The 27296-nt window shown below is 42.9% G+C and overlaps 1 protein-coding gene across 3 annotated transcripts; it reads left to right on the forward strand.

Annotated features, from left to right (window-relative positions):
- Positions 1-298: 298 nt before the first annotated feature.
- LOC103050046 (von Willebrand factor A domain-containing protein 5A-like) lies at positions 299-27134 on the forward strand. 3 transcript variants are annotated; one of them, XM_088142797.1, is made up of 20 exons: positions 307-867; positions 4109-4179; positions 6881-6951; positions 7211-7413; positions 9260-9482; positions 10432-10604; positions 11948-12062; positions 12310-12482; positions 12836-12924; positions 13470-13614; positions 16078-16157; positions 16244-16358; positions 17767-17931; positions 18127-18230; positions 19021-19226; positions 21978-22030; positions 23293-23374; positions 24115-24272; positions 25027-25150; positions 26433-27134. In XM_088142797.1, exons 3-20 carry the CDS (start codon positions 6897-6899, stop codon positions 26510-26512), a joined length of 2343 nt encoding a protein of 780 aa, XP_087998923.1. In that variant the 5' UTR covers positions 307-867; positions 4109-4179; positions 6881-6896; the 3' UTR covers positions 26513-27134. The 3 variants fall into 3 exon arrangements, with proteins under 3 accessions (XP_087998924.1, XP_087998925.1, XP_087998923.1); XM_088142798.1 differs by lacking the exons at positions 25027-25150; positions 26433-27134 and having other exon boundaries at positions 299-867; positions 21992-22030; positions 24115-24253; XM_088142799.1 differs by lacking the exons at positions 23293-23374; positions 24115-24272; positions 25027-25150; positions 26433-27134 and having other exon boundaries at positions 300-867; positions 21992-23185.
- Positions 27135-27296: the final 162 nt, after the last annotated feature.

Consider the following 27296-nt stretch of genomic DNA (forward strand, 5'->3'; position numbering starts at 1 on the left):
TGTATGCATATACACACATGTGCACCCAACAAGATCTATACCAGTGGCTGGTGTGGGTCTTCCGGGCTGTGTGGCCGTGGTCTTGAAGTCTTGTTTCCTAACGTTTCGCCAGCACCTGTGACCGGCATCTTTGGTCTTCGACAATACATCTATACCAGTGTTTCTCAACTTGGCAACTTTAAGATGGGTGGACTTCAACTCCCAGAATTCCCCACGTTCAGGTTATGGCATGGCTATGAAGTTCTGTAAAACCCAAACCATGCAAATAGTAGGTGGGGAGAAAGGGGTTAATCCTTCCCTCCAGCCACGAAGTCCCTCCCTGAACCGAGCTGGGTTACGAGGCAGGCAGGTTGAGAAAAGCTGAACAGCCTGCCCATCTCCTGGTAAACAACGCGGTGCATTTGGGCCTTCAGCTGCCCCCAAGTCCTACAAGCAAAGCCTGTGACTGAGGATTAGGGGAGCTGTAATCCAGATGTCCTTGTACCACGACCGAGGATCGTCAGATATGGGCATTATAGGATATCGCTTGCGCTTCTTCCTTCCTAAAACGCGCGGGGAAGGACGGAGGGAGAGAGAAAAAAGATCGGGAGCTTCTGATGAGACCGCGGAGCCCCTGAAGGAAAAGAGGACGCAACAGGAACGGACGGAGGGGGAACACGGCCAAGAGCTCTCCCCGCTGCCTTCGTTGGTCCCGTCCGGCGCAACTCTCGGACCGAGCATGGCTAGGATCGCGCTGATTGGAGCTCGTCTGGTGGAAGAATCTAAGGCGTTCTCTAGCTAGGGGTGGGGATAACGGGGAATTCCCGGGAAAGTTTACTTTCGCTTTTTCTTCAGAGGAGAGGCGGCTGGAATTTCGCACCTTTGAAGGTAGGTAGACCAAACTCCTTTGCAGGAGGGAGTTTCCCTTCCGAATTCTGACGTAGCGTTTACTTCTTTGCTTATATAGAAGGTTAGTCTGTATCCTGTTGCCTTTGTAGTCTCGCACTGTGAATCTTTGGAGAACTAAAAGCAGTTTGCTTCTCCGTCTCCTTGAGGAAGCAGCCCGATTTTGTATTTCGCTGTTGCACTTCCTGTCCTCTGCGGCAATCGGGGCGTGTCTCCCTAATCAGGAGAGTCTCCCTACTAACCCTAAAGAGAGTAAGAAAGACAGAGGTTGTCTTGTCTTCTGCTGGCCAACTAGATCAAAGGGACCTGAGAACTTCCAAAGAACTCTCAATGGAAGAATCCCAGCCCTCCAACCCTGTGTCCTTTCATTTATACTCCATGGTGAGGGCTGTGCTAATTATCACAATCAGTGTTAATGTTCACCTTTCTTACCACCTGGTCCATTTCTTTCTTGTTTGATGTGTCCCTTTATAAAAACAATGTATGTCCTGCTATATTGGTCCTGGCCATACAATTGCAACGTACATTGCCTTCAGCTTGTTTCCATTTATTAGCTCTAAGAGGGTATCTACTGTTAGCTGTAGTCTGCACCCCTCAGCTATTTTATTATCCACCCTTTATCCCTCTCCTGCTGTTCAGCCAGAATAGAGGGATTTAGAGAAAATAGAAAATAGCAGAATAGAAGGATGGGTAGCTTCATAATACAATGAATAGGATAAAGATATTCTGTGGAAAATGCAAACCTTTCTTTTATAACTGCATTATTGATTAACTTTTACTCCTCCATAGGTTTCTGGATATCTTTTCTCCAGGCTTTCAGAAATGTGGGTCTCTATAGTGTAGTGGTAAAATGTTGGACTAAAATCAGGGAGACCCAAATCCTAGTCCATTCTCAGCTACAGAAGCTCACTGTGACCTTTGGCCACTCAGTTTCTCTCAGGCTAACCTACCTCTCATGGTTGATGCTATGGGTGGGAAAAAATGGGAGCAAAAAAGAAAATATGAAGAAATGAGTTCTGATTTTCTTTTACAGCAGTTATAAGTATAAATGTAAATAAATCTCTTCCTGTATGGTTACATCATGACACATTTTTCTATAATGTATTTTTTTCTAATCATCAAAGCCATATATCATAATTTCATTTTTCTTTTTCTGTTTCATGCAAAGGCAAGATACAGGCAAGGCTTTTGCTTTTTTCATGACCTGCCACAGATCAGTAGTTATTTTTTGTGTTTGCTGTAAACACGTTTATTCGTAGACATTGTAACTTCCCGCCACCTTTGTCTGCAAACAGAATTCTTAAAGAAATAACACGTTTCCCTAATAGTAGAGTCTGGGTAGATTCCTCCAGCCTAAAGCAAGAATCAAATTAATTGCATTTAGTTTAGTGCTAGACAGCTGAGGGGGAAAAAGCAAATGTATTTTAAACAAGTACAGGACAGCTCATTTTTCCAGAGATGATTGTACTAAAGGGAAGTTTCTCATCCAGTAGAGTGTGATGCAGAGTTCAGTAACCTTCGTAGTGAGGCAGGGCTGTCCATGAGCAACAGAAATCATTTCTCCGCTAGCAACCTTTAGTAACCTCTGTCTTCAGTGCTAAGTCCTGTTCTGCTTCTGCAGCAAATCACACAATCCCTACTGTGGTCAGGTCACTGACCCAAAGTTAGCATACAAATCAGAACAAGATACCTGAAAGCAATATAACAAAAATCATACAAAACCATCAGAGTTTATCGACTATTACATTTATCAACCAGTACATTTATCAACATCAGTTCTTGTCTATACTTTAATCCAAGAGAAGATAAGAAAAGCAGCTGGTTGATTCTCCTGCCAGTGGTAAAACTAAGCACTTGTTATTCTCCCTGTAGGCTAGAAGCGAAGGCAGGTTTTAACACATGGCTTGACCCAACTGAGCCAGACTGATGTAGTGGTTAAGCATCAGTCTAGAGACTGGGAGTTCTAGTCCTGCCTTAGGCATGATGCCAGCTGTATGACCTTGGGCCAGTCCTTCTCCCTCAGCCCTAGAGAGCAGGCAATGGCAAACCACATCTGAAATCTTGCCAAGAAAATTGCAGGGACTAGTCCAGGTAGTCACCAAGACTGCCTTGAAGACAGCAAAAAAAGACCCATCTACCAAACACTAATGCAAAGGGTTGATGGGGCTCTTATGAGAAACTCTTCTGCTTTACTGAGATGCTCCTCCTGGTAAGCAAAATCCACTGGGCAGGAACAGCATACACTGAATGGCACAACCAAGTAGCTGGTATTGTGGACAGGAACATCTGCACAATATTGTGTACAGTATGGACTACACCCTCCCAAGTCTAGATGGGAGATTCCACAGAAGGTCATGGTGAATAACAGAGCTAAGATCCTGTGGGACTTCCAGATCCAGATATTGTGGTACTAGACAAGGACCAGAAGACAGCAATGGTGATAGATATAGCAGTGCCAAGTGACAGCAACATCAGGAAAAAGGAATATGAGAAATGGAGAAGTGCCAAGGCCTGACGGAGAGAGGATGTGGAAAGTAAAGGCCAAAGTGGTCCCAGTTATGGTAGGAACACCTGAGACTGTGACTCCTAAGCTGAGAGAATGGCTCCAACAGATCCTAGTATCAACATCAGAGCTCTCTGTCCAGAAGAGTGAAGAGTGCAGTCCTATGTACACTAAGATACTGTGCAGAACCCACAATTTCCCAGGGCTCTGATAGAGGACCAGAGATTGAGGAAGACACATACTACCCATAGGGTTAGAGGGGTATATATACACACACACACACATACATACATATATACACACACACACTCACGTACAAAAACATACATACATACATACTTATATTTAGTATTGAAGCATTTAGATTTTCATTAAGGATTTCTGAATCCTGTTTTCTTCTTTTCATTAAGTTTGTAAGTTTGGAGGCCTTTTTCACTAACCTTGATAGATAAAAAGTTGTGCCCATAGAGACAGGATAAGGTATACATTCCAAGGATAGCTTCTTGCTTGGGAAAAGGTGTTTAGCTAATGGTCAGGGGCCCTAGGAAGGAAGGAAGGAATTTCATAATATGAAATAACTCTGAGGTGGGAAAAAGGTGACTGAGTAAGGGGTGACGTACTAAGGGAGGGGTTGCATGGAATGTATATATTGTGCTAAGGGGAGGGGGTTGAACTGCAGGCCACCCACCTAACAGCTTGCTGTCATCTCTTTTGCTTCAGGGTGAAGAATAACGAGCTTAATTTCATGCTACTGCCCATTGTCTCTTTGGTCCCGGCTCAGAAACAAACTGGTAGGAAATAATTCTAACAAGGGAATCCTTTCCTAGAAAACAGAGGTTGAGAGGAACAAGCAATGTGGTTTATGTACTGAATTGTTCTTAGGACTAAAATCAGGGAAGAACCCAATGGGCACCTATTTCTTTGTACTGATTATCTGTTTTCTGTTAAGAGACAGAGAACCAATTTAGTAGTGAAGGTCAGAAAAAGTCCTTACAGCTTCTCTAAGAAATAAGAATGTCTGTCTGTCTGTCTCTCTGTCTATCTGTCTATCTATCTTCCTACCTACCTACCTACCTATCTACCTACCTACCAACAGCTGTTTCAAACTCCCCCAAATAGGAAGCAAACCTAGGTCATGAGATAAGCTCATGATCTCTTCCATTGTTATTTGCACTGACCCTTTACGAAATATTTATTTAGTGGTAGTAAATCATGAGTGCAGATTTCCTTTTGTAATAAGAAAAAATCCCCATGTATTTAAATAAAAGGCAAAAGTGAAAATGATTTGAGAGCTCTCTGATTCATCCCCTTAAGCTGCAGGAGAAGACTGCCTGGGCTTGAATAATATATGAAATAATTTTTGGTATGTCTTGATTCATTTATTTATTCATTCATTTGTTTATTATTGATTCATCAACCTTCATGTATTTTAATTCTTACAATATGTCTGAAATAAGATAAACCAAATAGTGACTCTCTCTTTTCCTTTTAAATTATGGTAGAGGATATATTTTGGGATTTATTATCTTTACTCGGCCAGGCTTAACACAGTATCAGCTTTAACACATTTGGGTGGAATATAAAATAGCTAAGAAAAAACAGAACAGCCATCACCATCCCCAGATCACCAATGCAACCTGGTCAATGGACATTGGGTGGTGAAATGGGGATGGGGGTGGCTCTCACTGTCTTCTCTGGTGTTATCCCCCCTTCTTTTGCCAGCCTGGGGAGAAATGCCCTGACTGACAGGCAACTCAGTGGAGTACAGTGAAGTGGAGGGGAGTTGGATAAACCAGAAGAGTGTTCTACTCCTACATCCACCAGTGCTGTGGAAGCTGCCTGATCCCCTGGGGTAAAATGATGGAGGCTACACAGTGAAGCTTTATCTTGTTAGCCTGGGGAGAAATGCTGCAGGTCAAACAGCAGAATGATTCTGGCTGAAACAGGAACGAGTTCTCCATGTGCATGTCAGTTGAGGTACTTTTTTACACAAGTCTGGCAGTCTTGTATGAGACCAGTAGACACATTTTTTAAAAAATGCCTTGGCTGGCAAGCATTTTGCACCATAAAGCATCAGGCAGGGGAGACTCCCTCCCATTGGGCAGTCTGCCTCTACAGCCATATAGATAAGGACCCAAAGTGGCCAGCACTTTACAATGTACCCATCTGACATTACATGGGCAACTGCCTGGTGGCTGATGTCTTCTCTGCCCAAGCCAAAATGGCCATGAAGGGAAGTCACCAGGAAAAAACAGAACAGCCATCACCATCCCCAGATCACCAATGCAACCTGGTCAATGGACATTGGGTGGTGAAATGGGGATGGGGGTGGCTCTCACTGTCTTCTCTGGTGTTATCCCCCCTTCTTTTGCCAGCCTGGGGAGAAATGCCCTGACTGACAGGCAACTCAGTGGAGTACAGTGAAGTGGAGGGGAGTTGGATAAACCAGAAGAGTGTTCTACTCCTACATCCACCAGTGCTGTGGAAGCTGCCTGATCCCCTGGGGTAAAATGATGGAGGCTACAGAGCGTCCCAGAGAGGAGGGACACGTCAACAACAGCTGAAAGTGGTGAATGGGAGGTGGGCAGATCCTGGCATCATCAACAGAGTTGCCACCAAAGTAGCAGAAATGTGCATGTCAGAAGAAGATAACCCACCACTTCTGCATCGGGTCTGATAACTACCAAATTAGGTTGCCTCAGCTATGGGCTGCAGATGAGATGGACTGCATTATGGGACATGTCCTTAAAGAACAAGCAAGGTATCTTCAAGCCATACTTAGGGGCACATGTGAATGGCTGCTACCAGCAACCAACCATCATTGTACCAAAATTATACTAAAAAAGCTAGGCTTTATATCTCTTCCACAGTGGTTCGGTGATCTTATATTTACTTTGTTCTATTTTTTCCCTTTAAGTCCTTCAAAAGATGTGGCCTGTTTCTTATATATCTTTGTTTCATACTAACAAATTTATATGGTCGCCCATCTACCAGTGAACTCTGGACAGCGAACAAGAATAAAAACATAGTACATTAAAAAAAATTGAAACAAAAAACAAGGCCCCAATAAAACTAAGCCATGTTTATTTTGGTTTATCATGATATACATACAGGGTCAGAAAAAAAACACGGTTTTATAGCAGTAAACTATTATTCTTTGTTAGCTACCTGATCATAGGAGTGGTGTAATGCTGTGAACAAACAGGTTGGTTGTTTCTTGCCTTATTCCTAGTTTGTTTTGTGGCCGAGCAAATATCTAGCTAAACCATAGAAATGCAAAGCAAGAATGGCTATAAATGAAGCAATTGATATCTGGAATTAGCCAGGAAGCCACAAAGAAATTACTCAGTTGAAAACTGTCCCAAAGTCTTTATGGCTTCTTCAAAAAATCTGTATATTAGCTGAAATCATTGTTTACCTACCATGATGTAGGAAAATAGCTATTTCTTTAAATCAGAATAAAAATAGGATTATAATTTTTGTCTTCTACAGTTGGCTTCCTCTCAATATGTGGGCATCAACTATTCATAGATGTGGCCTTCTCACGTCCTCTAAGGTGCCAGGTAAATTGAATATCCATGATTACTGGTTAATGCTCTCTAAAACAGAAAGTTGCATGCTGCTTAAAAATGAAATGATGGTGCTTTCTAGCTGACAGTCTGTAATTATGTAGCTTTGTAGATCATTTGATGGGTTTGAGGTCTCCTGCAATGAATTTCTTCTCAATGCCTTCAGCATTTAACTCTGAGCTCAAGGTTTTTTTCTCTGGGGCAGGCCAGATATTCAGTTAACTATTCTCTTTCTCTTATTTCCACACCTCAGTGCCTTTGAAAAGCATTTCTGTGGATGTCCTTGTCCGAAGTTTCGTGGCTGATGTAGTAGCTGAACTCCAATACCAGAATGAGGAGAAGAACCCTGTGGAGGTCACCTTTGTCTTCCCTCTGGATGATGAGGCTGCAGTATATGCCTTTGAGGGTCTGATCGGTGGGACACGGATTGAGGCCCAGATCCGAGAGAAGAAGCAGGTATGGAGCAATGAAATATTTAGGGATTTAGAGGTCATTTTTTGTGGAGTCAACAGAGATTTCATCGATGCACCCCAATTGTGTGTCAAGAATTCCATATGTTGCTCTTAGAATCAGCTGTACTAAATTGAATGTTTACAGATACTTTCTTTAGTGGGTCTTAGGATATTTTCTTATTGTTTTTACATGTTTACAATAGTTAGCAGTTCTTAAGTGGTGAATATGTTTTCAGTTTGGAAAGACATCTGCCAACTGCTAAACAGTATTTCCTTTTCCAAGAACTGTGCTCTTAGTCTGATCTTAAGTGGCCTGTGAATGCTACTCTTACAATCATGCTTCTCATTTTTCCTTGTTTAACTTTTCCATTTGTTGCCGGGCTGCTTATATTGGAATATTTACTCATGGCCATCTTAGGTTTCAGAAAAGAACAACCCTGCTTCCATATTTTGCTTTCCTCTTTGTTTACCCTTGTATTTCCCTCCCTTCTTTTCCATTGTCATTGTTATACACCTGCAACATTACTGGGTCATTCCCCCACCAATATCATTTAAAAGATATTTCAACATTTACCTTTACTTGACTACTAAAATGCATTGTTTCAATGTATCCTTATTTACACTTCTCAATATTTGTCAAGTGCATCTAACTCAATAAATATCTTGAAATTTTTTGTCTAGCACTGTCCTAAATTGTTGGTAGTATCTCAGTTTCCTGACTATTAAAGCCCATTAAGAAGTTCCTTCTTTATTGTTTCTATAATTTCCTCCCTTTTATTTGCATTGTCCTGTTGTCTTTCAGGCTTACCTGTATACAAAACGCTGTAAAGGGTTGAATGGATGTAACAAAGCAAGAGAGACATGTCTCTGTTGCACTTCTCCCAATTCCAGAATTTTTTAAAAAGTGCCATTGTCTTTTGTCCTGCCTGAATGCGCTGCTAATTTTCTTAACATAGAAAACCAATAAAATGACAAAAATTGTTGCTGGCAGTCAGGCAGCATATAAATTTAATATATCAATATTTTGTTTGATGGTGTTAAAAGTATTCTTGTAGGATGTAAGCAAAAATACCGTTGACTCCATCAAACAATAACTATTAAGGTTGGTTGCACAATCAGCTACATATTTAGACTGCATTTGGCAATTTTATCCACCTATCGAGTCCTTCCCAAGGACCTGGGATAGGCAGATGGTGTTAATTCAGCTTCAAATCCATTCAGCTTCATATCACCTGTGTAAAGGAGGTGGGATAGCCTGATAGATGTTTTTGATGTTTGATAGCCAAGGCCTGCCTTGTTCAGTATTGTTGACAGAGGGATCGATGCAATAACAAACAGTAGTGTTGATAGTGAGTCTCCCTGAACGATTCCTCTCTTGATATTGACTTCTCCCAATCTATCACCATTAGCAAGCAACGGTGTCTTCTACTGTGCCACTGATCTTTGCACAAAGCTTCTGACGTTTCTACTGACTCCTGTTATTTCTAGGCACTTGATTATCCAGTCATGTAGCAGGGAGTCGAATGCCTTCTTGTAATCAATCCAAGCTGCGTTCAAGTTGGTCTTCCTTCTCTTACAGTTTCCAAAATTATCTTGCCAATTAGGAGCTGGTCTTTTGCCCCTCTGCTGTTTGGGCAGTTTCCTTTCTGCTCAGATGGAAAGAGCTTGTTTTCAGCTAGATGCATCAGGTGTTGGACTGCATCAGCTACAACACCAGTTAGCAATTTGAAAGTGAAACACCATCAAACATCAACATCAACATCATCATCATCATCATCATCATCATCATCATCATCATCATCTGTGATCTTGTCCTGTTCCTGCCCATTTCTCCCTCTTCTCCAATATAGGCAGAGCAAGAATATGAGGATGCCCTGAGCCAAGGCCACCAAGCTTTCCTGCTTGAGAGAGAAGAAAACACCAGTGACATTTTCACATGCAACCTGGGCAATCTTCCTCCTGGTGCCGAGGCCACACTGAAACTGCGTTACGTTCAAGCTCTAGCTGTGGAACCGGATGGCGCTGCCCGTTTTGTCCTGCCCACTGTCCTGAACCCCCGCTATGTTCCTGAAGGTAACTGTCTGTATTCCCAACTCCAGCATGGAGCCCCCAAAGCAAGGCCTCCAATAGGCCCCTTCCCAGCCCTCTTGCTCAGGGGCTCCAAGCCTGGGACATTATGGAACAGTGAACTCAGCTGTGCACTTTCACCCTCTTCCTCCTGAGCCTCCTTACTTTACACCTAAGACTGGAACTGCAGAGCCATCTCTTAAAAAACAGCAACCAGAGTGGCTGGAATCATACAAGACATGAAGCCATAATATAGGATGCGTACAGTCATGTGGTCATGCAGCTAGCAGTGATTCAGTCACATTATGCAAACTTCCACTTTCCACTGAATTTACCATTTTCTTTATTCTTTTAATGGGATTGAACTTAAAATCGTGTGCAGTTATTAGACCAGACTTTTGCAAGATGGTGCCCTCCAGACAAGTATCAGAAGGCGCAAAGAGCTCAAAGTGAGAGACTTTCAGCCATAAAATTCCATTATTTTCCTTTCCAAATTAAAAAAAAAAAAATGCTGATACAGACTGCCCTTCTTCCCTTCCCATTTTCTTCTCACACCATCTTAAGGAAGTAGATTAAGTTTGCAGGCTGAGAGATTGGGACAAGATAACATCCACTTCAATTTGAGCAAGATTCCTTGTGACTTCATGGACACCCTCTTGTGCTCCTCTTGGCAGGAGTGAGTTACCATTGCTTTCTTCAGTGGTAGCCAAGTGGTAACCATGGCTATCCCTGCGTAGCTTTGGAGTCCAAGCAAAGCATCTGGCAGGATCCAAAATCAGCGAGGATTGTGGCTGTATGGGGCTCTGAACCTGGTCTGTCTTAGTCCAGCACGCTAATCGCAGCACCACAGTGCCCCTTTCCTGTCTTGATTGGTGTCCTGCTACCCTCTGGGAATCCTCACAGGAGCCTCCCCACTTTCTGTGCGCAGGTCCATGCATGTGTTTTATCTTTGCAGGCTCAGAAGAAGGCAGTGTTTCCCAGCAGATACCACGAGTGCCCACAGGAGCTCTGCCCTACACACTCAGCCTCAGCGCCCGGGTGGAGTCCCCCTACACCATCAACCGCGTGGGCTCAAAATGCACTCTTGATCCTTTGCAGTATTTGACAGAGGACCGGACCACTGCCCAGGTAGTGCTGCTCAGGACCTGAGGATTTGGGTTGGAAGAAACGTCTGAAAAAAATTGTTGTTTTCCCAGCCCCTGTACACCTCGCCCTCCACATCAGTAGTGTGCATGGACCCAACAACCAAATGAGATATAGGGTTGTTCACACCATTTGGGTTTCCAGGACTGACTTTTAGAAAAAAAAAACAGAAATAGGATGCAGGATGAAGATTGATGCTCAAAAGCAGTGGTGTCGCTGCCCCACTAGAGGGCTCTAAATGCACAGGAGTTGCCAGATGCAGTTCCTTTTAGAACTGCTGAAAATGTTGGTCTGCTGCAAAGTAGAGCTACCTGGTTTCCCAAATAGTCTTTATTCCCATATTGGGCTAAGAGGTGCTCTGCCAATATTTGGATCTATGCCATGGGTGCAGTGACGGTCTGGAAAATGCCAACAATCCTCCATAAGATAGAAAGAAAATGGTGTTGTCTTGCTGCCAGAGAGCAACGAGAAAGGGAGAGAGACTGAGAGAGAGGATCCTGGGGATTACAGGCTAAGGAGTTGGACTATATTACAGGGCATGAGCTAGAGGGAAGGAGGACATTTTGCCAAGAACCTCTTAGTGCCAGTCTGCATCATTAAGCCAGGAGTAAGCAACTTTTCTACAACCAGGATTTGGACTTTCAGGTTTATTTTTCAGCATATAAGGGTCATAGCAGGCTAGACAGTGATGTAAATGGCATCACCAGAGTCAGTGAATTTGTTAGGTTGTATTGAGATAGAGCTAGAGATGGAACTGCATTAAGTCTATCAGAAGCTAAATGCGCCTGTCTCTTTTTGATCTCCTACTGAATGATTCTGCCATTTCCTCTCATATCTCAGTGCTGCAATATTGGGGGATCCAGGGGCTGACTGTGCTGGCCAAGAGATTACCAGTTCCCTGTTCCCCACACTGGTAGCCTTCAGACTGTTCCACTACCAGTCCCATCGTTCCCAGAAATCATGGCTTACCCAAGTGGGAGAACACCAGGTTTCGTATATGGCCTTTCTCTGGAAGAATAGATGAGCTTACAGGGCTGAACCAGTCTTCTGGAACTCCTCAGAGTGGGAGTTTGCATACATATCTGGGTGACCTGTTCCTATCGGGATTAAAAGGGATCCTCTCTTAATGAAAGATGTAAGGGACAAGGCAAGGCAGCCTTTACATGACAAAGGCTTGAGCAGCCTCCATGGCTTAGAAACTCAGCAATTCCTGCTTATAACCTAGTCATTCTTGTGTGGCATTTAGTTTGAGAATTCCTGGCCTAGAGTGTACAGCAGTGTTAGGACTGCAACCTGCGAGCACTTTGGTTTTGCTTATCTTCCCAAAGGTTTCCTTGGCTAAAGGGCACCAATTTGACCGTGATGTGGAACTGTTGATATATTATGAAGACGTTCACAAGACCAGTGCCATTTTAGAGGCTGGGAAGTCTGGGGCTGCTCCAGGTGAGCAAAGCTGAAGGCAGAGGTGGGGAATCTGTGCCTCTCCACTACAGCTCTCAGCAATCCCTGTTAGCATGCCTATCAGTGAAGGATGCTGAGAGATGTCACTCAGCAACATCTGGAGGAACACCAGTTCCTCATCTTTGGCATAAGGTTATCCTGTGGCTGAAGTAGAAGGTTCCTTGGAATTGGAAGGGCCCTGCCTTGAGTGAAAATGCTTATCGATCTCATTTCTTCCTGCAAAATACAGGATCGCTGATGGGGGACCCTGCCCTTCTGCTAACCCTGTACCCCAACATTCCAGCTGTCAAGCCAGGTCAGAGTGTTGCTGGAGAGTTCATCTTCCTGCTGGATCGCTCTGGCAGCATGGGTCCCATCGTGGATTACCAGCACTCCTTACCATCACGCATTCAGAGTGCCAAGGTACCTTATGGGTGGATGGATAGAGGGGTTGCAATAGAGATCTGTAGTCTACTACAATTATAAGCTGAGTGTAGTGTTTTACTGAATGCTTTGGATTTTCCTCAAGCCTTCGAAGGTGCTCAACATGATGTCCATGGTCCGTTCTTTAGAACAACCCTGGGAAGTAGATCACACTCAATGACTAAACAAGTCACAGAAAGAGGCTTAGGGCTGAGAATTGAAACCTAAGTCTCCCAACCCTGTATCCACACACAACAGATTTTATAAAAGGAGAACTAAAGAAAAGTAGAGATGATACTTTAACATGCATGGAAACTGACTCTGGATGTTTATCTACTCCCCCTCCATCTCAGGAGACCCTGATTTTCTTGCTAAAGAGTCTCCCTCTGGGATGTTACTTCAACATCTATGGCTTTGGCTCTACTTATGACTCATTCTACCCGTAAGTATTAGAAGTTGCCTCTTGTCAGACCTTTTATTTCTTAGCTTCACCAGCCCCTACCTATCCACTGGAAAGAATCAAATATGTAGTTTGTTTTTAAAAACAATACAAAGTTAAAAAGGAGATGTCAGCCGAAAGAAATTGGTCTGACCATGACAGGAACCAAATTTGATTGAAACCTAAGGAAGCTTACATCAATTAAATGCAGTTTGTAATTTTCCCTACATATTGCATTGAAAAATATAATTGGGTGGAAAGGGTTGGAAGGTTCTGGGAGTTAAACCAAAGCTTTTGGGAGCCTGTATGTGACCTTAAGATCTCATATCGGACCCCAGATCATGAGGTGTTGTGTTGTCCTCTTTGGGCTTCTTGGTGGTCATCATGTCCCCCTTGTGCCCTCAGCATTGAGTTCTAGGGCTATAAATACTGTGAGATGGCGAAGAGGAAATGGATGATTGTTGTGTATATGGGCAATATATAAAACGCTGTTTAGGGGAACTTGGCTGAGCTTGGGGATAGCCTTTACCCTCTAGAACTCTCTGCAGGCAGAGTGTGGAGTACACCCAGGAGACCATGAACACTGCTATCCAACGTGTGAAGAAGCTGGATTGTGACTTGGGAGGCACAGAGATTCTAAGACCCCTGAAGGCCATTTACAGCCAGCCAGGCCATGAAGGGCATCCTCGACAGGTATTCAAATAAGATCTTCTTCCCTTTCATACAGAATCAGGATTAAGCACACTCATGGAAAGGTTTACAGAAAAAGCATATAAGAATGCTCATTGCTAGAAGCATGAGGAGTATTTACTTTTATTATAGGCTGTAGACATTTTATATATCCAAACTCATCACATTATTTCCCGTAGCTACTCAGGTCACTTCATGGTGAACCAGCTGAACCTTCCAAAAGGTCTTCTAGGGCAGCCCTGTGTAAAATAAATTGCAGTAGTCCAGCAGCAAGGTCATAAGGGCGTGGGTGATTGAGAGCAAAGTTTCCTGGTTGAGATACAGCTGCAACTGGCGCACCATGCTCGCAATATTTATTACTTCTTCTGACATTAATAGCCTTGGTTTCAATTTCATTCTTGATGATGTCACCATAATTTCCATAGAAATCTCTAAAATCCCCTTTCCAGGATTCCCTCAGTTCAGTTCAGGCACTGGGTAACATAGTTCTTTTCATTCTGTTCCAAACAACTCCCTCACCTTCTCTCTTTGGTCCATTTTCCATTCATTCTGTTGGGAAATTAATCAATCTTACAATATTTTTAATATTTTATTTTGCATTTTTGTCTGCAGTCATTCTACTTTTACTCCAGTTTCTTTCACTTCTTTCCTTTCTTTTCCATTCCATTTTTTCCCCCAAGATTCATTCTTGACATTACTAAAAAATGTTTATCCCATTGTCAGAATGTTTTATAGAATCCTTCACTAACTCTCTCTGTTATTTATCATAAATAATCAAATCTATCATGCTTTTAGATTTATATTAATTGTTCTCAATTAATTTATAATAATTGTTCCCCCCTGTGTATGTATGAGTAGGCTTATGCTTAAACCACATATGTAAAACAAGCAAACCTTTTTTTAAGCAGATAACTCACCAGTCATCATTTACTCATTCTTGGATTCCACTGGATCACGTTAATTCAAAGTGTTGCACATTTGTTCCAGTACTCAACCCTGTTTTTTCTGTTACCATACGCACTGGAATTTAACATGAACTTACCACCTATGTATGGATTCCTACTTTCATACACATTTATAACACTTAGATGATACTAATTCATACTTTCTGACAAAAAATTTAGTCCTTTCATTGATGATGAAACCTACACATTTACTTCCCTGCATGTCTTCATTAACCCATTCCACAAACACAGGCAACCATTGAAAACTCTTATATCCTTTCCTTTGTTTCACAGACACATGATATATCTGTTTTTCTTTCATTTCATTCATTAATTTATATCTGTAACTCCTTATGATCTTCTGTATGCCATGGTCATAACCTGTCAGACCAGCTCCATCTACATAAGCAGATGCAACCCTAGATGTTGATCACCTTCCATCTTGCTTTTGGGGCAATTAAGGCTTTCTAGCGAAATAACAGTGGGGACGCAGTGGCATGGAAGCTTAATGACACTGGAAGTTGCCGGCCAGGGACAGTTGACACTCCAGCGGTTCGAGCCCAGCTCCGCATGGCAGGGGGAGCTCCTGTCGTTACTCTCCTAGCTTCTGCCCACCTACCAGCTAGAAAGCATCGGCAAGTAGATAAATAGGTACTCTCACCCCAGTGGGAGGAAGAACGCTGGCGGCACCTTGCACGGGAAAACAGTAATCAGTTGCCGGTAGCCATCGAAAGATGCGATGCAACGGAAGAGACTCAATTTCCTGCGTCTGCTAGCTGGGCTCCACCCTAGGAAGGAGGCAGTGGCAAACCACTTCAAAAAAAAACAAAAAAACACCTTCCTAGGAAAAGTGCAGGGACTTGTCCAGGCAGTCTCCGTAGAATCGGTCACAATTGAATGCGGATAAAAAAAGAAAGAAAGCGAAATAAGAGAACTGTAGATTATGTTGCCAACTTTTGTCAGACCTGTACCACATACAGCATTCCCCACTAACAATAAGGACAGTAATGATCTCCTTGGGCACCAAATGGAGATACATGCACTGTGTGTCCCTAGATGCTATGCTACCAAATACTAGGTTGCCACAATAGAACTGTTTTGTTTAGATTCGATTCTGGTAGCATGACCACCTGAATAATTAAAGTAAGATGTAACATAATAAAACTGGAGCGTTCTTGGTTGGGATTGGCTGCTCCACAGTGATCAGCTTTTCTGTTGTCTCCGAGCTGAGGCCAGCAGTGGTGATTGCTGATCCCCACGGTGACTGGTGAGGTACAAGGCTAAGGCTGTGTAGGAAGAAAAAAGAGAGGAACTGTAGGCCCAGCCAGGAGGTCACCGTATGGAGAATCAATTTGTTTTAGGGAATGCAGAGATGGTTACACAGAGCTTTGGTTGCCTTCCAGTCCTGTCATCTCTTGAAACCCTCCATAGGAAGTTCAAATTAAATTTCTTCTCACCTGCTTCTAGGCACCTTGGTGGTCAGCTTAGACTTTTGACTTCATGTCTCTCTCCATCTCCACAGCTCTTTGTATTCACCGACGGAGAGGTGTCCAATACAAACGAGGCCATTGCTGAAGTTCAACTTCACAGTAGCTCCCACAGGTAAGTAGAGAGGGTGAAACTGTTTTGCTGCTGTTCTTTTCTCCTGGCTTCCATCAGCTTCTGCCCTCTTCCTTCCCCCCCAACAGGTGCTTCTCCTTTGGCATTGGGGAAGGGGCTTCCACGGCTCTCATCAAAGGCATTGCTCGAGCTGCTGGAGGCAGTGCTGAATTCATCACTGGCAAGGAACGCATGCAGGCCAAGGTGAGGCCTCTCCCTCTTCATGTGTTTTAGCCCTGCTGTGTGTCATTGGCATGTAGTTCCAGGATTTAGCATCTTTTAGGCTGCCACTTGATTATCTATAAGTTTTTAATAACACAGCTGTAGTGGCTTTATACCTTTCAGGCAAGCGGGGGGATCAGAAATTACTTTGCATGGTTCAGTTCTTTGGTGCTGCCAAGAACTAATGAGAAAACCCACTGTTTACTTTGGTTTATAATACATATTCTTCATGAGGCACAAATAGAGGAGCATATTTTTGGGTAGTAGAGATACACACACTCTTGTTATCTGGAAGATTTGGGGATTAATAACACAGTTATTATGACGTAGCTCTTCCTAGACTAGAAGCCCCAGATGGGATGAAAGATTAACCAAAGTGGCAAGATAGAATCAGAGAATCACAGAAGAGACTGTTTAGGCCATTGACTCCAATGACCCTTTCAGGCCAGGAATCCAAATTAAAGCATCCTAATTTGTTTCACCTCCATCTGAACACAGCAAATGAAAGGGAGCCCATTTACCTCTCTAGGTAATTATTTCCACTGTTGAACTGCTCTTAACATGAGAAAGTTTGGTCTAACTTTCAACCAGAATCTGTCTTCCTGTAATTGAATCCACTATTCCATTTCCTGCATTCTGGAACAAGAGACAATTACGTCTTGCTTGTTTATTGGATTTATATCCTTCCTTTCAAATAAGAGCTCGAGGCAATGTGTTTATTTATTTGGATTTTTTTAAGGCCCCCCAATTTATTTGGATTTTTTAAGGCCCCCCAGTTCATCACCAACTCCGCAATCCCTTTTAAGTATTTGAAGAATGCCACCATATCCCTCCTCAGCCATCTTTCCTCAAGGCTAAACGTACCCACCTCCTTCAATCTCTTCCCAGAGCTTAGTTTCTAATTCCCTGATCTTCTTTCCTGCCTTTCTCTGAACCTGCTCCAGTTTCTTTCATTCCTTCTTAAAGGGTAATGGCCAGTACTGGACACGGTACTCAAGGTGGAGTCTGTATGAAGCAGAATAGAGTTGAATAATTATTTCCAGTGATGAAAATTATGCTTCTGTGGTTGCAGCCTAAAACTGCATTTGCCTTCTTTGCAGTCACTTCATGCTGCTGCTCATATTCAGTTTTCAGTCAATTAGATCTGTTTTGCAAATATTGCTACCGAGCTGGTCTAAATCCAGAGGTCTTGTCATCTGTGTCATGGGGGCTGGGGGCAGAATGGAACATATCGTTTAGCCAAAATTCTGACTGTTTTTGCAGACACTGTTTCATAATCTCAAAGCTATAGCAGTGACAACCTTGACATTTTTAAAGTGAATATTGACTTATTTCCCAGAGGAGCCTAAATCTTCTATAGCCTCTTCACAAGATTCCTGTTTTCCCGCAGGCTTTGCAAAGTCTGAAGAAGGCCCTTCAGCCAGCAGTGACCGGGATCTCCCTGAGCTGGGAGTTGCCTCCAGGCCTTGAGGCCACACTGGTGGGGTCAGGCCCTCAGGTCATTTTCCAAGGGCAGCGCTGCCTCGTCTATGCCCAGATCCATGGGCAACTTCAGGCAAGTAACCCACCTGAAGTCCACCAACCGGAGCAATTCCTCCCTCCCGAGGTGTAGTCTGTGTCCTGTGCCTGCTCAGCGAAGGATATTCAGTTGCCCTTCCTTGGCAGCCCTCATCCTAGAACATACCGATTCTCATAAAGGATTTCCCCTCTTTTCCCCCTTCCTTTCCCTGCATCTTCTGTTTTTGTACAGACATCAGGTTCCGCGGAGGGGACAGCAGTTGTTCGGTATAATTTCCAAAACGAGACTCCTACAGAAACGATAAAGTTCTCACTCCGTCTTGAGAAGACAGACAGGTAGAACCCAAGGCTGTCCAAGCCCTTTAAAAGAGGCGCATCACAGCAAGGGGGAGCAAATCCAAAGTTTTTCTCTGAGTCCTCAAAGCAGACGCCTCTTTTTTCAGATTCGCAGAGTTCCTTCATGAGCTGCTCCCTGCTGTCTCTTCATGCATGAGGCAGCCAGGAGTAGCTTATGAACCAAGAAAAAGACGTGGCTGTCTTGTCGATTCAAACAGAGGTGCTTTTCACCAGCAGAGCCGTTTCCTCTTGGTGATCCTGTGGCCTTCGTATGTTAAAGCCAAAAGAAAGTAGGAAGCCACCACCTTGGCCAACTAGGTGTGTGTATCATCTCTTGCCCTCTGGACTCACAGTCCCTTAGCCAAGGGCCCAGAGGTTTGGCTGGGTTCATAATTGTTCTGGCAGTTTTCAGCACAAGGACATTGTTCATTTGACATTGGTTGACTAAAGCACAACAGAGCAAGCCAGTGCAAAACAAGCCACGTGTGTTCTTTCATGGTACTTCCAGGCTACGGAAGGTGCTCCCCGAGGTATACGTTCAGCCTGGACTTTTTCTCTTTTCATGGAAGGAGACAAGAAGGAAAGGTCTTTTTAGCCCAGATTTTTCAGCTTCAATGAGTTAAAATCCAAAACAAGCATTTAGTCACTCTTAACTGTTTATGTCTTCTCTACTGTTAGCTGACCCTCTGGGCAGAAAGCCATGATATAAAAGGAACTGACAATAAATTCAGATTAGGTGTGTGGTGTGATGGCAGCCCTTTCTCCGCTCTTCCCACCTCCTTCTGTGCAGGCTCCCTGTTCACCGTCTTGCAGCTCAGGCACTGTTGCAGGAATTAGAGGAGGCCAAGGAGAAGGTGGAAGAAAAGCGGCGCCTGGCACTAGAGACAAGCCTGAACTCGGGGGTGGTGTGTTCCCAGACAGCCTACGTGGGTGTGAACACGGAGCTGGGCAAGCCGGTTCAAGGACCTCTCCTCCACCGAGACATCCCCCTTCTAGGTGAGTGGTGAGCAGAAGAGGGTGGATCAGTCCCAGGCCCTGAGTGGCCTTTGAATCAAATGGGGGTCTGATTTGCAGCTGAGATTCTCCAGAAAATCTGGAGTCTTGCCTGGTGGAGCTTCAATTGAAAAGCCCATTGCTCCTTGGACTTTAGCTGTCCAGCAGCTGGCAGACTGGGTGGCTGAGATCCACTCTTGTTGGTTGCCAGGTGTCATCTGTACCAACATGGCACATTCCTTCATGTTCTTGTAGTGACTTAGTTGGATTGCTGGTTTTCTACCTCCTTCCTGAGCTGTCAGGCCCTTTGGTTTTCAATATTTTAGTGGCAATTATTGCTTGTGAATACAGTAATTACTTCTATTTCAGACCATCCCCTCTTTTCTTCAGGGAGGTAACCATTTCCAGGCATCTTTTCGACTTCTCCTTGCAGGCAGCTGCAAATCTCTCTCGAGAAAGTTACCATCCTTCTTTGGGCACAAAGGGCAGCCTTTTAGTGGCTCAGGGTCACATTTAATGATTAGTGGGTGGTACAAGAATTAGGCAGCGTTGCACTGTGAATGAAGCCACATAATGCATGTAAATGCAGCTGACATTTCCCATTTTCCCAGATGTTGAGAGCTGCAGACTGGGGTCATTCTAAGAAGTGTGTGTGTGTGTGTGAGAGAGAGAGAGAGAGAGAGAGAGAGAAGGAGAGAGAGAGAGAGAGCGCGAGCGCCTTCGAGTCAGTGTTGACTCCTTGCGACTGCCTGGACAAGCCCTTGCAGTTTTCTTGGGAAGGTTTCAAATCTGGTTTGCCATTGCCTCCTTCCCAGGACCAAGAGAAAATGACTGACCCAAGCTTACCCAGCTGTTTTTGTGCCTTAGGCAGGACTAGAACTCACAGTCCCCTGGTTTCTAGCCGTTCTAAGAAGTACGGTAGATAATCCAGGCTGCCAACAGTTCTTTGGGAGCTTTTCTGTAGTCCAGGCTGAGTTGCCATCTCCACTGCTCTGCATCTGCTGGGATCTAGACTAGCATTTCTCAACCTTGGCTACTGTAAGGTGTGTGGACTTCACCTGGCTGGGGAATTCTGCGAGTTGAAGTCCACAAATTTTAACGTTGCCAGGATTGAGAAATACTGATCTAGACCATCCAGAGCTCACAGAGGAATAGAAGGACACAAAGGTAAGGAAACATTAATCTTGGGTTATTATAGTTCCTGTTGCAAGAGTTTTTCCTGTGCTCTCTTTCACTTTGGAATGTCTGCAGTTTTCAGCAGGGGTCCAATATCATACACCAGTCAATGTTGCCACCACCTTTAGGTCCATTGCTAGGATGCAGCTTCATGTGTTTGGCTCAATGTCAAGGGGCAAGTTCATATTTCACCTTAGAAGGTAATTCCTGTCAATCACTGGGCAAAGTTAACAAAACAAATGCTGTTCTAATTAACTTCCTTTATATTCTGTATGAGGGTCAAAGATGGGATGCATTACAGGTGGTGCCCAGTTTAAGAACGAGTTCCATTCCCAAGGTCTGTCCTTAAGTCGAATTTGTATGTAAGCCAGAACAGTATTATTGTATAATACTGTATGAGTAGTATTGTGTAATGAACTTGAACCATTCTGTATTTAACTCGAATCATTGTGTATTTAACTCAAATTTTGCTACAATAGGCTCTGTTCTTAACTATGGGTCATCCTTAAACTGGGCGTTCTTAACCTGCGTTCTACTGTAGTTCATATCAATAATTGCAATAAATAAATAAATGTAGAATATTATTTGTATAAGGTTGTTTTGGGTTATGCTGTAATCTCTTCTGATGACCAATCCTGTTAATTTTGTGATGCTGGCAGAACTCGGGTGGACAAAACTGTTGGAGTCCAAAATTGAACCTTTAGGTCAATGCTTGACATTTGTGCCTCTCAAAGTCTTATTTTTGGAGTTGCAGATAACAAAATGTACATTATTGTGACATGGTGGGGAGGGGATGAATCAGGCCATTTTATGGTTAGTAACTGTGAGCTCTAGAAACCTGCTGTTCAGTGACTGGTTGATTATAAACAGTGAGTTATTCTTTAGTGCACTGTTTTTCAACCCTGGCAACTATTAAGATGTGTGGACCTCAACTCCAGCGTGCTGGCTGGGGAATTCTTGGAGTTGAAGTCCACACATCTTAAAGTTCCCGAGGTTGAGAAACACTGCTTTAGAGCATCTCCTCTTTCCTTCTGTGAAGTAACAGTTTCCTGTAATCTTTGAAGAAAAACAGTATTTCTCTGGACCTTTCCAAGTATAACTTGCAGGCAGTTATAAATCTGTTTCTAAAAAGCTGCCATCCTACAGGGTATAGTCAAAAAAGTCAAGATAACAGCTGGAACAGCATGATCAAAACTCCACGTATTTTTTATCTGGGTCACCACTTTTGTTACGTGGACGCCATCTTGACTTCTTTTTTACCACCTCCTGCAGGCATTCCTGCATCCTTCCTTTAAGGCAGAAAGGGCAACATTGGGTGGCTAATAGTCATATTTAATTTGGGGAGGGGGGTGGGAGGACTGCACTAATTGGCCAGTGATACTCTGGAAGAAGAGCTACATAATGCATATAAGACACGTAAGGAGTATAAGACATATCATGCCACTGGCATCTCTCAGCTAGACTACCGAAATTCATTTCATATAGGGTTGCCCTTGAAGATGACTTGGAAGCTGCTGCTCACAAAAATGTGGCAGTTAGATTACTAACCATTGTTAAGTCCACTTAACAAAATTACAGATTCTGTTTTGCAGGATGTAGCAATGTATCGTCAAAGCCAGCTGCACTCCCTGGTGAGTACCTATAATACTTGGTATGGCTTGGGCTCTATGACTTTGGGACCAAGTTCTTCAGCTTCTGCCCCTCCCCACACCCACACAGATGATCTATCCGGGAGATAAAGCTCTGGGTACCCATCCGAGAAGAGATTGTGGGTCTGGCCCCAGACAATGATATTCTCAGCAGTAGTATCCTTTCTCGATGATAGCTTACCTCTAGGGCAGTGTTTCTCAACCTTGGCAAATTTAAGATGAGTGGACTTCGACTCCCAGAATTCCTCAGCCTGCCATGCTGGCCAGGGAATTCTGGGAGTTGAAGTCCATTCATCTTAAAGTTGCCAAGGTTGAGAAACACTGCTCTAGGATCAGATGTCCCTTTGCCTTAAGATCTTTATGTTAAGTGGGAAGACAGTCGTCTTTGGAGAGGAAGATAGGCGTAATTGGTAGCCACAGTGTTTTATTAATAATACCCAGTGTCCTTAACTGCTTAATATTTTTATGAGTAATATTTGGATATTTTATTCCATTTATTATAAGCTGCCTAGAGTCCTGAGAATAAGCAGCCTACACATGACTATAAATAAATATATATTGACATTTCCCATTCTTCTCTGCTTTCAAAGGGAGCTACATCCAATTATGTTATTTATTACATTCCTTTAATGAGATACATTAATATACATCTTTCTGATATGACTTAATTTTCCTACTACCCTGATTTTTGTGATTATTTTAGTACTTATGCAGTGACCTTTGTGTTATTTCATTCCACTGAATGGTCAGAAAGTCTAAGAAAAGGGGGAATCTGATGGCCACAACACCAAACTATCAAGGTGGCAGTCACAGCCATGGAAAATCAAAGCCCCTGCCCCTTTTTTATATGCGTCACAATGGATGTAAAAAAGGGTGGGGCTTCAGTCACATGGTTGTAGCCACCATCTTGACTCGTTTTATCCCTTCCTTGCAGACATCCCTGCCACGACAAAATATTTGGGGGGCTGTACGTTGCCCATCTCTATTTAATAATAAATTTTGAGATCTTTAGACTACGATCAGTTTACGATATAACGTAGATAATCCAGGCTGCCAGTAATTCTTTGGGAGTTTAGTATTAGTATTCCAGCCTCAGACTTCTCATCTAATTAGCCCTGTATCTACTAGGATGTAGACCATCCAGAGCTCAGGGAGGAATGGGTGGACAGAAAGGGAAAGAAAAATTAATTTTGGATATTATTATTTTTTTTCCGATGATCATTTTCATTTTGGAATTAAAACAGTCGTTTCTGGAAGAGGATTTAGACGACGGCACATCGGAGGACCTCTGTCGAGAGACATGTGATCCTCCAGCAGCCAAGATGGGTACGTCCTGTCAGTCACTGTTGAAAACTAACAAAATAACGCCATTCTCACAAACTGTTTACTGGACAGACAAGTCAAACAAGGACTGTATTAGCTTGTCTCAGTAATAATAGTCAAATGTAAGGGGCAGGGGGCACATAGAAGAGGGGATGAAACAGGTGGTTTAATGTGTCAGATAACTGTGAGATCTAGAAACTTGCTCCTCACAATTGTGTTTTTAAATCTGTTCAGGGTTCCATATTAGTCACCAAATAACACAGAATTTTGATTCCCAGGTTCCAACTCAGATTAATAAACTGGAAATGTAATGTTTGAGGCAAAGGTAGTATGAATTAATATATCTCATTGTTAGAAAAAAGCAGTAAAGACTTATGCTGATGCCCAGTGAGAGTTCCTTTATTTATTAAATACATTTATTTAAACATTGCTTCACTTGACTAACTCATCATGATAAAGTTAAGTAGATCTATAAATATATATTTTGGATAATTGTGGGTCTAGGCCTAAAACGGTGAAGGTAACTTAACTCCTGAGTTTGTGTAAGTAGTTCCCCTTTGAGACTGTGATTTTTGCCTCTATATTTCAAGTCAGAATTGCTCAGTCCAACAAGAGGTAAGAGGGGCAGTTAACATGACATGTTCAGTATGAAGAAATCAGCCAAGAGGAAATTTAAGGAAAATACTGTATAAACCTTGATGGGTTCTGAACGTGCTATGATACTGAGATCTCCTTTTTGACAGCTCGAGAGTCAGAACCTTCCAGCCCTAAAGAGGAAGGGTCTCCTCTTTTGAAGTTGGTATCCCTGCAGAATGCAGATGGCTCCTGGCCTCATGGGCATGCCCTAGCCACCCTACTAGGCCTGAGTGAGGCTGAAATCTCAGACAAAGCACCAGCCCATGTAAGTTTGTGTAAATTTGCATAAGCTGCAAAAGCTTTATTCATTTGATTGTTGTCTATGGTTAGAAAAGGCTGTACTAATTCACTGTTTGGAGGAATGGACTGTAGAATTAGGTTGATGGTAGGTACCCTAGAACCCTCCAGATGCACTGTCATCCGGATGTTCTGGAGGATACTAAATTCCAGACTCTGAACTAACCAAGCTGTTACTAAAAATGTCATGACATTGATAGAGTATAAAATAGCATGCTTGTGAATAATGGAGGTGTCAAAATAGGTGTAGACAGGCCAATGTATGCTTCCCCTGCCTTTAATCCCTGATTTTATCATGATGGGGACTGGAAGGGTAGAACCACCTTATGCAATCTCTTCCCCTAAAACCTCTAACATCTTAACTTCAAGATTTCATACATAATATAGAGCATTTAGATGGCCAAGCAAAGCTTTCTCTGTGGTGGGATATGGAGTGGAACAGGAATGGAAGAGATGGTTGCCAATAAACAAAGTTAGAGAGGTAGCAAAGTTGCCTTAACTGAGTGTCATTCAATGGAAAATGTAGAACTGAACTGTTATCAATGAAAACCATTACCTTCTTCAACACATTGTTTTGTATTCTGTGTAACAGCTTGTATCTACAATATGATTTAGCTATTAAATAGTTACTTTTAACCATCATCTGGCCAAATATTATGCATGCCTGCACAGGAGCAGTATGTAAGTCTCATTCAACATCTTTCTCACACCATCACTCTCAGGTGGCCCCAAACATATGGGCAACGGTGCTGGCTATCCTTTGGCTTCATTTGAATGCTGCAGAGCAGAAAGATGAGTGGGAACTGCTGGAAGGAAAAGCTGTCCATTGGCTCCAATTGAACACAGGTGAGATACTGTGGACAGCCGGTCAAGAGGATCCAATGCTGGGATAAGAAATTGTGGTTTGTGGCACCTCCTAGCCTACCTTGGGCAACAGTGAAAAGAACAGTAACAAACCTGCTTTGTACTTGGATGGAAAACAACCAGGTTAGCTAGTCAGACTAGAAGTCAAAAAAATATCCCAGGAGAAGAGAATGTCAGAGGAGTTCTGAACTATTGCCAAGAAAAGTACATGGATATGTCCACAGAGTCACCAGGAAACAAGTTCAGTTCACCTGTTAGGGAGAAGGCACTTTAATGAATGTAGTTCCAACAGCAGTGCCCATTAGACTTATTTGATCCTATGCATCTGGTTCATCTAAGCCCTTATTAAGAACACAATTTCTTGAGAAATCCTTTGGATCCTTCTTTGGACACCCCCCACCCTTTGCATTGCACAGAACATAAATCTGAAAGTAGAATGTAGATCTGAAAATTGGTTCTTCAAACATTACAGTACATAATGGTTCAACTATAATACGAGTCCTTTTCCTAATAATACAAGCCCTTATCCTTTTTCATCAAGGAAGAGAATAGTATATTGTGAATGAAGCTTTCTTCTGCCAGATCAAATGGCTTACTGCCTGACAAATGGTGGTTTTTTTGGTATTTTTTTACATTTATTAATCTCGGGACCCTACCCCAATTTCAGTCACTGTAGTGTAGTGGTTGTGGTGCTGAAGAAGGACCAAAGACATCCAGATTTAAGTCCATCTTCAGTTGGGGAAGCTCACTAGATGCAAAGAAAAACAGAAAATGCTAGCTCCTTACTATTATGTAGTTTTATAAACTTTTGGAGTTTTGCAGCCCAGATTTGATAGCCCTAAATGAGTGCACGTTACTGTTGACTATTTCTTGCTTTCTCAGTGCATGAACTGCTTCATTTCTCTTCAGGCTACCTCATATATTAAATCCCCTTCTACTTTGGTTCATGCCTATTAAGCTGTTTTTGTCTTTTGATATTTTTAAGAGTTGTGCTTGAGATTGGCTATGTGAATAACAGCAAGGATGCTTTCTTTGTACGTACTGTAGACCATACAGTGGCAAGGAAGATGGGCTATTCCTGCCTTCCTCAATCAGCTCCCAGAATTCCCCACCACTGTAGCCATTGCTAAGAGTTCTGGGAGTTGAAGTCCACATATATGCATGACACCCAGATTAACTTTATTGGCATTGGAAGATGAAATGGCAGATGGTAGCACAGTAGTTAAACTGAAGTGGGTTTTAACATTTGTTTCTTTGTTTTCAGGAGCTCAGCTGGCTGAGTGTGTGAAGGCTGGTAATGCAGTCCTGGGAAGTAGCGTGAGCCCCCAGGTTTTTGGGCTCTGAGTTCATGGAGTTCTCCTATGCCTGAAACGAAAAGGTCCGCTTCTGTATTGCTGAAATGCGATCTGCTGCCTCCCCACAGGGGCACCATTAATCCTCCTTCAGAAGGTGTCAGCGTCTTGCTTGCAAACTTGCTAAGTTCCTATGTATCTCAATATGTTTTCTTGCTGCATTATTAGCCAAGCACTCTCTGTATAAAGACAGATGTAATAGTGAAATAGGCACAGATATATCTTAAAAGTAAATTAGCAAGGAAAAAAACCTTTCATAGAAAGCATGGAAATGAAGGCTGATGCCTCACCTGAACATTTTCTCTTTTAATTTGCAGTTTAAATTCTGTAATATGAACAGTACCTTGGAACATGAATTCTTATACAATGCTTCTTCTTCTAATACATAAAAATTAGGCCTTTGCTCCCAATCAAAAAAGCATGGGCAGGGCGGAGGGTATGAGCTTCTTTACATCCACAGAGCTACAAGCTTCCATAGTTCTTTAATTACGTATTTGGCTTGCTCAGATGCTGTTAGTCAAACCTAAGAGAGATAGTCTGATGATAATTAATGTATACTCTCTCCCCCAAGGGGGACGTGGACAAATAAATGCTATGCCAAGTAACAACTGAAACCATGACTCTAGTCTTTCAATAACTGCCATTATGGAGAAACTAGATAGGCTGTATTCCTCCTGAACCGCTTAGTGATCAAGCTGATAGGAGAAGAGTATCTCTGCTAACAACAGGAAGACCTCTGAACCGTTAATCATCAAATCCATGGACTCCCAAACTGA

The sequence above is a fragment of the Python bivittatus genome, unplaced genomic scaffold (assembly GCF_059951505.1).
Source record: "Python bivittatus isolate LINGU-HERP-01145 unplaced genomic scaffold, Pbiv_v1 ctg000440_np1212, whole genome shotgun sequence".
Taxonomy (NCBI): Eukaryota; Metazoa; Chordata; class Lepidosauria; order Squamata; family Pythonidae; genus Python; species Python bivittatus.